The sequence below is a fragment of the Heteronotia binoei genome, chromosome 15, assembly GCF_032191835.1.
Source record: "Heteronotia binoei isolate CCM8104 ecotype False Entrance Well chromosome 15, APGP_CSIRO_Hbin_v1, whole genome shotgun sequence".
In the NCBI taxonomy this organism is placed as follows: Eukaryota; Metazoa; Chordata; class Lepidosauria; order Squamata; family Gekkonidae; genus Heteronotia; species Heteronotia binoei.
The window spans coordinates 21,092,127-21,104,513 of record NC_083237.1 but is presented as its reverse complement, the minus strand read 5'-3'; the positions used below and the strand labels follow the sequence as shown (position 1 = coordinate 21,104,513).

The 12,387-nt window shown below is 50.9% G+C and overlaps 1 protein-coding gene across 4 annotated transcripts in view; it reads right to left on the bottom strand.

Moving 5' to 3' along the window:
- Nucleotides 1-6,474: 6,474 nt before the first annotated feature.
- Nucleotides 6,475-12,387, bottom strand: part of FBXL19 (F-box and leucine rich repeat protein 19) — a 50,943-nt gene continuing 45,030 nt past the window's right edge. For all 4 annotated transcript variants that reach the window (XM_060255670.1, XM_060255673.1, XM_060255671.1 and 1 more), the window contains one exon: nt 6,475-12,130. In XM_060255670.1, the coding sequence (XP_060111653.1) occupies nt 11,907-12,130 (224 nt within the window). In that variant the 3' untranslated portion in view covers nt 6,475-11,906. The remainder of the gene's footprint in view (nt 12,131-12,387) is intronic.

Here is a 12,387-nt window from a genome sequence, read left to right as displayed (position 1 = left end):
CGGGCGCTGCGAGCAGCAGAGGCGCGCGGGGACGGAGGATCGGGCGCAGCAACCGGTGCGCGCAACGGCCGGCAGGGCTGCTGGGGGATCGGAGGGGGCCTGGCGGGGGTTACCTGCCCATAGGGTTACAGGCGCGGCGGCTGCATAGTCGCGGGGAAGCGGCGGGAAGATTGCTCGGGAGGCGAAGCTTCCCGAAAGAGCGAAGCCGGAGGGGTTCGGCGGGGACGAGGTTTGGGGAAGGGGCGGTCAGGGATCGGCGGAGGGGAAGCCGAATCCGGCGCCACGTCTCGGCAGCGAAAAGTTGCGCTGCTTCACTCCGGCAAAGCTGCTCGCCTGGGCTCCGCGCCGGCTATGAGGGAGGGAGGGAGGGACGCGGGAGGGCCGGCGCGACAGACGGGGCGGGCCCTCGGGGGGAACTTTGCTGGGCTCCGGCGGCCGCCGTTTAAAGGGGAAGCGGCGAGGGCGAGAGAAGCGAAGCGGGGAGACCCGCCGGCAAGGTTTGCAGCCGCGCAAGCTAAATGACGCCCTTGCAATCCGGATTTTGCCGGTTCGCACAGTCCAATCCAGTTGGAAAGTGCACGGAAAGTGGATTGGAAGTGCATGATTTAGTAGTGCGTGCGATCGCGGCACCGCAGAGGGAGAAAGGGGAAAAGAAAGCACCAGGCGAACGAGGAACTGAAGAAAGGGCCGGGGGGGGGGGGCGCTAAGGCCAAGCCGATCTTCGCAATGCCTCCGAAGGTTGCAAATGCAATTCCCCCAGGCGGGCACGCTTGTTTGGAAGCGCCAAAGCCCAGGAGGCTTACTTCCAAGGAAACGCGTGCTCACGGCGAGATTGCATCCAAGGCCATCTAAGCGGGGAAGGGGGAGAGTTTGCTCTCTTCTCCCCTCGGGGGGGGGGGAGGGGAAGGCGGGCTCCCTTCACCGAGAAAAGTAGCCTGGCAAGGCACGAGGTTAGCAGAAAAACGAAGGATCCCACCGATTTGTAGCGGTTAACAAAAAAGTTTAAAAATAAATAAATAAATCCTAGTTGGAATCCTTCATCCTCCTGCAGGGGGCTGGTTGGGCCTGTGTCGTGCCCTGTGCGGAGCCTGCGTGCAACAAGCTGCTGTCCGCCCCCTCCCGCAGTCCGAAATGGTATAGTCCAGGGGACGCTGCAGAAAGAGCCCTGTAGTCCTGGGCCCCAGTTAGAGGAGAGTCGAGGCCATTCAGTTGGAAGAAAGAAGCAGGCTGCTTTCGTTTGCAAAATGAAAACTGGGGACCAGGACCGGCATTGCCTTTCCGTGCACGTCGCTTTTCAGGAACTGTTTTAAATTGCTTTCTAGCGGTTTATTGGTTTAAGTCACGAGTGGCCAAACTGTAGCTCGGGAGCTACATGAGGCTCTTTCACGCACATATTGTGTGGCTCTCGAAGCCGCCGTCAGCCAGCTTGGAAAAGGAATTTCTCTCTTTATAATGTATAATTTGTCGGCTGCCTGGGGGCTCCCTTGTGCAGCCAGGCAGCTTAGAAAATGCATTTGAAGTTGCTTTCTTTCGACCTCCCTTCCTCCTTCCTGCCCCCATCTATTTGCCTGTCTTCCTTCCTTCCTGCAGCTCTCAAACACCTGACGTCCATGTCTTGCAGCTCTCAGATATATTGTCTTTATTCTGTGTGGCTCTTGTGTTAAGCATGTTTGGCCACGCCTGATTTAAGCTGTCAGGCAGAAAGTGAAGTCCTTTGACCTGTGGTGTTGGAGTTTTATGGACACCAAATCAAGCCTGAGCCTCGTCAGAAACGAAAATGTCCAAATGGAAGCTTTTGTCCTTCGATCACATAGTGAGAAGCTAAGAGTCACTGGAAAAGACAATAACGCTGGAAAGGTTGGAGCAGAGTTGCTAAGTCCGACTCAAGAAATATCTGGAGACTTTGGGGATGGAGACGGGAGCAAGGATGTGACAAGCATGAGCAAACTCCAGAAGGAGTTCTGGCAATCACGTTTGTTGGGACTGCTCCTTTTAAATGCCTACCTTCCATAAGAAATAATGGGAGGATGGAGGCACCTTCTTTGGGGGCTCATAACTGGACTCCCTGGTTCAATCATTTAAAAACTTGTGTTTTGAGGATAAGCACTGCATGCTATGCTGAAAATTTGGTGTCTCTACCTCAAAAAAACAATCCTCCCCAGAGCCCCAGATACCCACGGATCAATTCTTCATCATACCCTATGGGAATCAATCTCCATAGGGTATAATGGAGAGTCCAGCAGACATTTCCCTCCCCTCCAGCTTTCTGATAACCCTGAAGCAGGGGGAGGGCCTCCAAACCCAGGGATCCCCTGCCCCCAGCTGGGGATTGGCAACCCTCAGTTGAAGACAGCCAGAAAAGAGGAAGCCTCCATTTGCTAGAGCTGAGAATGACTTTAATCACAGGACATACTGAAGGACAACTCGTACGGCTGCCAGAAGTTGAAAGCAACTTGAGAGCACTTTTAACGCCCACATTGGTTTATTATTTTAATGGGGGGGTTTGGCCTTTGAATTACCTTGCGGACATTTTTGTTTCTTTGATGTCATTGTAAGAAGAGCAGGTCTGCTGGATCAGACTTTTGGTCCATCTAATCCAGAATCCGGTTTCATGTCATTTCTGAGCAGAGGCCCACCGGAGGCCCATGTGGAGGGCATGGATGCTGAAGCCTCCTGTGCCCCTCCCCTTTCATAACGTTCTCGAACCACCAATGTTTTGAAACCACTTCAAGAAATTTGTAGGAGAAAAAGGAAACTTGAAGGCTCGTCATTGATCTGGATTAAATTAATGGCTTTGCCACTGTGGTTTTCCACCAAAGACTGGGAATTTCAGTCTCGTGGAGGGAAGGGAGACTTCCTCTGTTTGCAATTTTATCTACCCATCCACATCATACACATTTTCAGTTTGGAGAACTTCTTGCCTGGGACCTTTTCAGTTGAACAAAGGATTGGGTTGCAAAAAAATAGTGCAGATGTAGACCAGACTTCAGGAGTGAGGAAAACTGAAGACACAAAGGGAACACAAAGAGCATAACGGTGAGGGAAAAGGATATAGTTCATGCTGAAAGTCATAAAAAGTGAAATGTCCATACAGGAAATAATGAAAACGAGGTTTTTTTTATAGTAGGGACTCCTTTGCATATTTGGCCACGACCCCTTGATGTAGGCCCTGTAAGAAGAGCCCTGTAAGCTTTTGGAGGATTGGCCACATCAGGGGTGTGTGGCCTAATTTGCAAAGGAGTTCCTGCTACAAAAAAAGCTCTTGACACAAATTAGAATCAACTTTTACCTTCAGAAATGGGTAGGGCGGGATATAAATCTAATTAAAAAAGACATTTCCCTGTGCAAGCCTTGAGTTGTTACCGACCCATGGGGTGACATTACATCATGATGTTTACTTGGCAGATTTTTTTATGGGGTGGTTGCCCATTGCCTTCCCCAGTCATCTACGCTTTATCCCCAGCAAACTGGGTACTCATTTTACCAACCTTGGAAGGGTGGAAGGCTGAGTCAGCCTTGAGCTGGCTACTTGAACCCAGCTTCCGATGTCTCACACAGTACTTAATTGCCTCAATACTACAGGCTGCCTTCTCTCTATCCAACCCTCCTCCTCCATCTTGCTCATCCTTTAGCTACATCTGAGCAGGGTGTGATCCATAGGGAGAAGAACCTTTCGAGGGATGTACTAGGATCAGATACTGGAACCTGGGAGGCGATGGATGGGGTGAGTGGCACTCGCAGAAATGGTCCACAGATCGAAAGACAGAAGGCTATTTGTGGATGCACGCAGAACTTCTATGAAGCTCTGAAAACATGACCATACCTGTGGCTGCGTACAGAAAAGACAGGTGCTGACCAGGAGATAATGCAACAATCTGAACAAGATGAACCTGCCCGGCTTCGTTTAAATTTTGCAAGGCACAATCCAAGGACAAAAACTATTTCCTTGTTGGTCCCAAATGGTCCATCTAACGGCTCTTAGGTGTCCATGGGAAATTCAGAAGCACAACATTATAGAACCCATTTGGTCTGGCAGTGGAGTTTTTTCACCTCTGATCAGAGAGGCTGCACTCTGAGCGGAGCTGATAATGCCCCCTCCAGGTCCTATGAAGGATACCGGTCATCTTCCACACAACCAAGCTGGTCCAGCCACACAAGATAGCTCTGCATCCATCCACAGGGCTGTGCTGCCAAGCGTTACAGTGCCCAATGGAATGGGCTACTTCATACCTACCACTGATGGCTCTACCCCAAAGGCTTCTTTCAACATTCCATGAACCAACACAGGATTTTAAGGTTCAGAATTGGAGACTTCACCCTCCCAGGTCCAACTTGGTGACTTCCACCAGGGGCATTTCTAAATCATTTGTAGGGACAGACAAATTTGGTTTCCCGTTTGGTGTAGTGGTTAAGTGTGTGGACTCTTATCTGGAAGAACCGGGTTTGATTCCCCACTTCTCCACTTGCAGCTGCTGGAATGGCTTTAGGTTAGCCATGGCTTTCACAAGCGCTGTCCTTGAAAGGGCAGCTGCTGTGAGAGCCCTCTCAGTCCCACCCACCTCACAGGGTGTCTGTTGTGGAGGAGGAAGATAGAGGAGATGGTAAGCCGCTCTGAGACTCTGATTCAGAGAGAAGGGCGGGGTATAAATCTGCAGTCGTCTTCTTCCAGAACAAAGGACCAACACGATGATGGCAGACTGCATTCTCGTTTTGACCTAAGCTTTAGCCTACAGGGGGCTCGAAGGAAACAATAATCAGGGTTGAAATGACTTTGTGATTCCTGTTTCTCATCATTGTGAACTGAATACTGTCTGCTAGGATATCTGGCTTCACCCGTTTTGTCCCTAGGATGTCCGTTCCCTCCAAGTTCTTAACAGAAACCTGCTAAAGTTTGGCCTCTGGCTGGAGTCCTGCAAGTTAGCAATGGTAGTGGAATTACCACAAGGATTTGGGTTCGAATCGCAGCTCAGCCTGTGACTCACCAGGGCAGCAGTCTCAGTTTCCCATTTGTAAAAAAGTTACTCATAGCATCACCTTCAGGGCTGCTAGGACGAATATGGTTTAAAAGCTTTGTGTGAAGACATAGCTGTTCTTTAACATCTGGTTGTAACTGTGGCTTTTGGAGAAGGATCCAAAGACAACGACTAATGACTGGGGAGGGCAGGGGGTGCATGCTACTAATTCCTTCTCCCCACCCCCCGTTGCATGGCCAACTGCTTATGTAATGCAGGGGACTTACAAAGTTGGTGCATAAATATGACGGGATCAGATGTTCAGGGCAGGGAGAACCAAAGGTGACTGGGCTGCTGGCAAGCGCTTGTTGGGGAGAAGTCTGTTCTCTGGAGTGAGCCATGAAGATTTACCTGTTGATGTGACTTTGCTATAGGAAGCAAAAGCTCTCCCAGTCCAAATTTTGATCTTCAGAACACAGGCACATGGTTAAAGGTGGCCATTAGTAACTGCCAAAATGTGTTCCACAAGAACCCTGTTTTATTCAAAACCACGTCTCCTGTGAGCCTAAAGAACCCACCCACCAAAGAGGCTGCCTTCTGTGTCCCTGTATGATCCACTGTGTTGGCCTCAGAAGTGATTAGCCTCCACCAGAGCTAGGTAATGTATGTCCCTGCATGGGCTGTAATTGCCTCAGTTGTCCCTACATGGGCTGTTATTGCCTCAGCTGTTCCTATAAAAAGACGCAGCAGTTACCCAGTCTCAGAGGCGGCTCTTTGTTGCACCTCTGTACTGTACCTGTTCTGTTTTTTTCTCCTTTCTGAAAATGGGAAGCATAATTCTGGCCCAGGATCTGCAAGGGCTGTGCTTGGAGTAGTGAAATCAAACTTACTACAAAGACTTGAGTCCACATGCAACACAAGAGACCGGCAAAGTTTTCAGGGTAACATGCTTTAGAGAGTCAAAGCTCAGTTTCTCACTTTATATCCAGAAAAACTTGTCAGCCGCTAAGGAACTACTGAACTTGAACCTGGCTCTTCTACTGCAGATGGACTCCGATGCCCTCTGGAATTACCTGCTCATAGAAAAGCCATGCACAGACTTGCCCCCAGACACAAAGAATGGGGTCTGGACCACGGCTTCTTTTTTGTACCAGGGACTCCTTTGCATATTAGGCCACACCCTCCTAATGCAGCTAATCCTCCTGGAGCGTACTAAGAGCCATGTAAGCTCTTGGAGGATTGGCTACATCAGGGTTGTGTGGCCTAATAGGCAAAGGAGTTCCTGCTACAAAAAAAACCCCTGGTCCAGGGGAACCTTTTTAACAGGCTGAAGCAGGTTTCTAATTTAAGTTCTGGAAGAAGAAAAAGGTGACCGTCAATATGTCAGAAATTGTCAAGATGTTGGGGATTTTCGGAGGCGTCAACCTAGACCCCAGCCCGCTTGCCTGCTTCTCCTCCTGCCCACCCTAGACCGGGAACGTCAAGAACCAATGCAAAGTGAAAAAGAAAAGAAAAGAAAGACTTTGAAAAAAACCAAAAGGAGAGTTTATAAAAAAATATTTCCAGAAACCATAACAACAGAACCCAAATAAAATAAAATAATTAAAAATAAAAAACCCAACAATTTTATTAATGACATTTTTTAGGGGGGGGGAAAGGAAAATAAAAGTGGGGTGGGGTGGGGTGGGGGAATAACGAAAAACAGGCTTTAGACCAAAACATTTTTCTTTTTTTTTTCCTTTTCTTTATATAGCAAACAGTTATTGTACAATAATAGAACCCCTGAAATTCAGATCGGAACCTGGTCTCGCATCCCCTTCCCCCTCCATCATCCAAGCAGTCCCATGGGGCTGGGATGGGGGGGGATTTGCAGGTTGAAATTCACAAAAGACGCATTGCTCCAAACTGGATTTTTCTTTCTTTCGCTTTCTCCCCACCCCACCCCCGACTGTCTTTGTCTCAATGGAGAGGTGTGGAGGAGAAAGAATGGGGGTGCGTGTGCCATCAAACTGGTAGCCAAAAGGATGAGATCTGGCAGAGGGGGGAGGAGTATAGCTTTGGTCCACTAACTTGGGGGGGGGGAGGCATATGTATATGCATGTGTGTCCATCCAGATGTCCCACGGTATACCTGGGAGGAAAATCCCTTGGAACGTATTTTAAGATAGGCTACCTCCTTGGGGGTGGGAGGGGGGAAAGTGGGGTTCAGTAAGACTTCCCCACGTTTGTTCTCCCCATCCCTGTGTGTCTGAAACAGTTGTCCTATGCATGTACAATGATATGTCTTTCGAGTGACCGGAGGGGGAGGGGGAGCGGGCTTATCTCAGCGGCCTCTTCTCTGCCTGGGCTGCCGATGCCCCTCTAAGTCGGACTTCCCCGGCCTCGATCCCTCCCCCCCCCCCGCGTCCACGTTTCCCAAAGCAGCAATCTGTGGTAACGCATCCATAGATGAATAGTCTCGACTAATTTTTTTTTTCTCTTCACCGTTTCTTTTTTTAAACCTGAGGTATTTTTCTTTTTTTTTTCAGTTAAAACATCCATAAAAATAAAAAAAATACAACCCTAAAAGATATGTTTGAAACAGCACCTTCTGGCGTATCACTACCCTTGATTATAGAAGGAAAGCTGAAGCTGGGGGCCACCGCAGCAGAGTGGGGGTGACTCTCCTCCATTGCCACTCCCCCCACCCCCCAATAAAGCATGCAAAGAAACATGGAGTTGGTTAAGGTTCCAAGTCTCTTTTGCCAAGAGGGTAATCTGAGATCGGTGGCTTGAAGCCCAGGGGTGGGGTCTGGCTTGGCCCCACCTCCCTTGTTTGCACCATGGAGTGTATCTCTTCAGGGAGGATGGGGGTGCTAAATAAAGGGGGAAGGAGGAAGCCATACAGTACATAATTGATGCCAAAGCACCTGTGCCCACAAAAGAATTTAAACGTACAGAGAAGGAGGCCTTTTCCCACACATGGACGCCCCCCTCGCCCCCCCTCCTCTCGAATTGCAGAATACCAACCCATACTTCCATCGCTTGGCCAAAAGGCCTCCCCTCCCCACCGTTTCTGTTCTTCCCCTCCCAAATCTTTTAATACTTCTTCGGAGAATTCTAATGGACGAATAAGGATGTAGGCAGCTGGAAACTCCGGTATAAAACGGAAAGAAACAAACAAAACCCTCCGGAGAACAGGGGAAGGGAATAAAACACCTTGGCCCTCTTTGGCTAATGGAGCGAGGGAAGGATTTTTTTTCCTTTATCAGACAAATTAAAAAAAAATTAAAAAATAAAGACCAACAAAGAAACAGAACCAAAGTTTTCTTAAAAACAAATTAAAAAAGAGCACCCAACAGAACCTCAAAAAATTAAAAAAATAGACACCGAAAAACCTCGCCTCCGATTCCACAACCTATCGCTGCGTTTTTCAAGTAATGCTTTAGTAATAAATGAACGTTCAAGTATATATATTAAAAAAGAGTGTTATGGTTACCAATTTTAAAATCCATCTCATGCCACCTCTCCCCGCCCCTCTTCCCGACACGTTTGTCGAGGGGCGATATGCTCTAGCCCTGGGTGGGGGGGATGGGATAAAGTTTGAAGTAGATGGGTGATGCGAGGAGGGGGGGACAGGAAGGGACCAGGCACTGGGACGTGTTTGTAAGGAAGGGAAGGGGGTCACTCTAGCTAGTGTGAAGTCAGACAACCTGTCGCTCTGAAACCCAGAAGAAGGCTATCGTCACCTCTAAGGAGCCAAGAAGGAAGCAAAATGGTGGCGGAGGGAGCAGAGGAGGCACCATCGAAAGTGGGTGGAGATGGCCACCCAGAGGAGGAACTCCGTGGCTGTGCCCTCTCCCTGGGGGGAGGCAGGAAGGAAGCACCGGGGGGGGGGGACAACAGTTGCACCCACCACTTTCTCCCTCTTCTGCATTTGAGGAAAAGAGCCAAGGGCAGAGGTGCCTTTGGCCTGGAACATTCGTTTCTCGGCTCTTCTTTTTCTACAGTAATTCCCTCTCCCCCTTATTTTTGAACGCTCCCCCCCCTCCCCAACACACTTCCAGCAGAAAACTCTCCTGCACGAGTTGGTGGTGGAGGAGCAGAAGGGAGGGGTTCAAGTCTGCAAAATCCAGGGCAGAATTCAGCCTACCCCGAGGCCAAGCTAAGCAGTGCAGTGGTCGAGAGATGCAGCCCTCTGCTCCGCTCCCCACCACCACCCTGTTTCCAAAAAGTGGTTATTAAAGCTGTATGGGCCAAAAAAAAAAAAAGTAAAAGAAGAAGCAGGGGCTGGAGTAGAGAGGTCAGGGCTAACAGCTGCATCTCTTCCCAAGACAGGGCTGAAACCATTTGTTTAAAGTGTACAGGAAGAGGGTGAGCTGGGTCAGACATCTCCCCCTGCACTCCTCCCCCCAGTGCTCATACAGATGCTTCTTGGAGAAAAAGGGGGAGAGGAGAGAAAGAGATGTAAAGGATGGTAAAGAGAGCTCTCTCTCTCTCTCTCTCTCTCACACACACACACACAGTCCTGTGGAGGGAAAGGGTGAGAAAGTAAGAAAACCGGGAGATAAGGAGGGCAGGGAGGATACTAAGGGGGTTCGTTTACAAGGAAAAGGCAGCGGGGGCTGGAGACCTGCCTTGCGACATGGGAACTCTAGGGAGAGGGGCTTTATGCGGGGCACAGGATGTGAGAGGGACGTGTGTGTGGCAGGGGGATACGGATGTGCAAGGATGCGCTCTTACGGGAGGGCAGAGCACGTCTGGGCATGGGAAACGGTTGATGCATGACTGTGGTTCCCAACCGCCCTGGTCCTTTCCAGGTTCTCTTCTCCAGCATAGCCCGGGAGAGGTGCAACACCACAAAGGGCACACGAGGAGTCGCCTGCAGAGTTATCCTGTAAGATCTGGTCTCCGCACATAGGGAAACGCAGGGTCTGTGGCAGCTTCATACCACTGAACACAAAACCTCTTACAAACAGGAAACTGAGCTCATTGGAGGAAAGGTTCTCGCCTGAGTCCCTTTCTTGCTAGGCTGGCTTTCTGCTTACAAGGGGTTTCCTAACAAACCAGAAGCATTCAGAATGTGATGCTTCCATCCGTCCCCTGTAGTCTGAAGCAGCACAGTCCCGCCCTTGCCATCTGAGGACTGTACCACCTCATTCTGCTGCAGGTGGAAAGGAGCCCAAGTTACACAGAAATGAGGCAGCAGAACACCGGGTCGTACCACTTCAAACTGCGAGGGAGGCAGTGTGTTACATTTTTATAGGCCTTCCCATATCAACGCATTCCAGGCATCTGCTAAACTCAGACATAAAAGTTTAACATGCCCCTCCTGCTATCATGTGGTAGTGGAACTCATGCAGGGGAGTTTTCTGCTGGAAGTGTGTGTGTGTGGAGGAAACACCTTCAAAAATAAGGCTCCGTGCGCACCCCTGAGAAATCTGGAATGGTGCGGTCCAGAATTCCGCCATCTGAAACCTCCCATCTCATTCTGCGTCTTGTCGCCTTTACTGCCAGCAGAACTCGGAAAACTTGTGGCCTTCCGGCTCAACCAGCCTCAAGGCAGATTGTGGGACTGTGCCGATCCACCGCCCTCAATTGCTCAGGTGGGTATCCTGTTCGCCAACGGGGTAAAGCGGTGCCGTCTGGAGAACAAAAGGACCCACCGCCCAATTCCCAGCACCCAGCCTGATGCATGTCAATGGAGCACTGAGAAAGGAATATTAACTGCACAAACAGAAGCATTTTTTTGGAGTGCGCTTGTATAACACTGTGCATACGAAAAGTAAGACTTCTGAATGGATGCAGGAAAGGGGCAGCCTGGTACTAAGGGTGGGAGGATTGAAGGTTGGGTGTTGGACATTCACTGGCGAGCAGGGGGCCTGCGCACGCACCTCGTTTGTGCGGGCAGGTTGATTGCATGTGCAAACAATACAGCAGTGGAGACAGCATTCATACAGACTGCAATGCGTGTGTCTGAAGGTTTTGGCAGTCCGAGCACAATGAGGACACGGGTTAGGCACACGTGTCAAGATCCCAGGGCGTGTGTCAACAAGATCAGAGGGTGGGGAGTGCAGTGGGGAGAGCAGGTGGGAAGACAGAGAGGAGGTTACAGAGGATCAGGATGGGAGTGGAGACCACTCGCCACGCAGGCGCCCTGATGGTGGGCGGCACGGCATTTCTACAAAGAACGTCTCCTTCCGGGGCTCCACAGAGCAGATGCTGTGCACACGCGGCAACTCGCATGCTGCGGCGGAGGTGGACGGAATTTCAGCAGGCGTGTAATGAGGTGGGGCAGGGGGGCATGTAAGTATCAGCTGCCTGGCTCCCCTCCCTCCGTAAAAACCGCACTGAAAAACCAAACCGTTGGGAAGGGGTGACGGGGAGAGAAGGGACAAGAGACTGACAGAAACACATTCACACAGCTTTCAGAAGTATAAAGGCAGCATGTGGGAGGGGGATGGATGAGATTACAGTGCAGATGTGTGGAGGGGGGTGAGGAGAGAGAGAGAGTCCGACACCATACAATAAGCTGCCTACCTCGTGAGCCGGCATTTCAAGGCTGGGTGTCTCCCCCTCCCAATTCCACCCCCCCAGTGTGTGGTACCAACTGTGACATGGACTAATGGACAGGGGGAGGAACGGCGCAGTGCATGATAGGAGGAACACACCTTCCTCAACATTGTAAAGCGACAAGGCTCCCCCGGGCCCTACTTACTCCGTGGCTCCATCCTGGAACGAGAGGGGGGAGGGCACGGGGGCGGAGCGAGAGGTGGCCTGCCCCCCCTTACAGGCCAGACCGGGGAGGGGGAGACACGGCCCTCCACCCTCTTCGCTGCGCACATAAAGGGGGTGGAGACGCCACTCCGGTTCAGTGCATGGCTTTAAGTAAAAAGGTTCTCTCAGAGTCCGTGTGTCCGGTCCGGTCGTCCGATTGGCGAGGCAGACTCCTCACGCCTCCACCCCAGGGCGGGTATTAGCTGTCCTTCAGCAGCAATTTCTCCTCGGGGCAACGGAACGGAGGCCCGGGGGGCGCCGAGCCAGGGGCAGGAGGGACAGAGGTGCTGTTGGAGACAGAGTCCTCGGCAAAGCGGGCGCAGGCCTCGGGCGTGACGTGGTGGCAAGAGCGCAGGTCGATGAGGGAGAGGCGAGGGCAGCGGCGGAAAAGGGGCAGACACTGATCTGTCAGCCGGTTGCACCCTGCGAGGAAAGGACGAAGCAGATGAGTCAAAAGTCTGTCACAGTCATGTAGCGGCAACTGTGATTCACCTCAGAGGGCCCTGCGTTATGTGGAAGGAGATGGTAAGCTCAGCATGAGGGAAGCCCCCGTCCCTCTCCACACAGGCTATCTAAGGCAGGGGTGTCGAACTCATGAGGGTTGAATTTGGCATAAATGAGACCTTGTTGGGCTGGACCATGTGTGCACCTATTTAAAATTAGGTAGCAGAGATGTAACT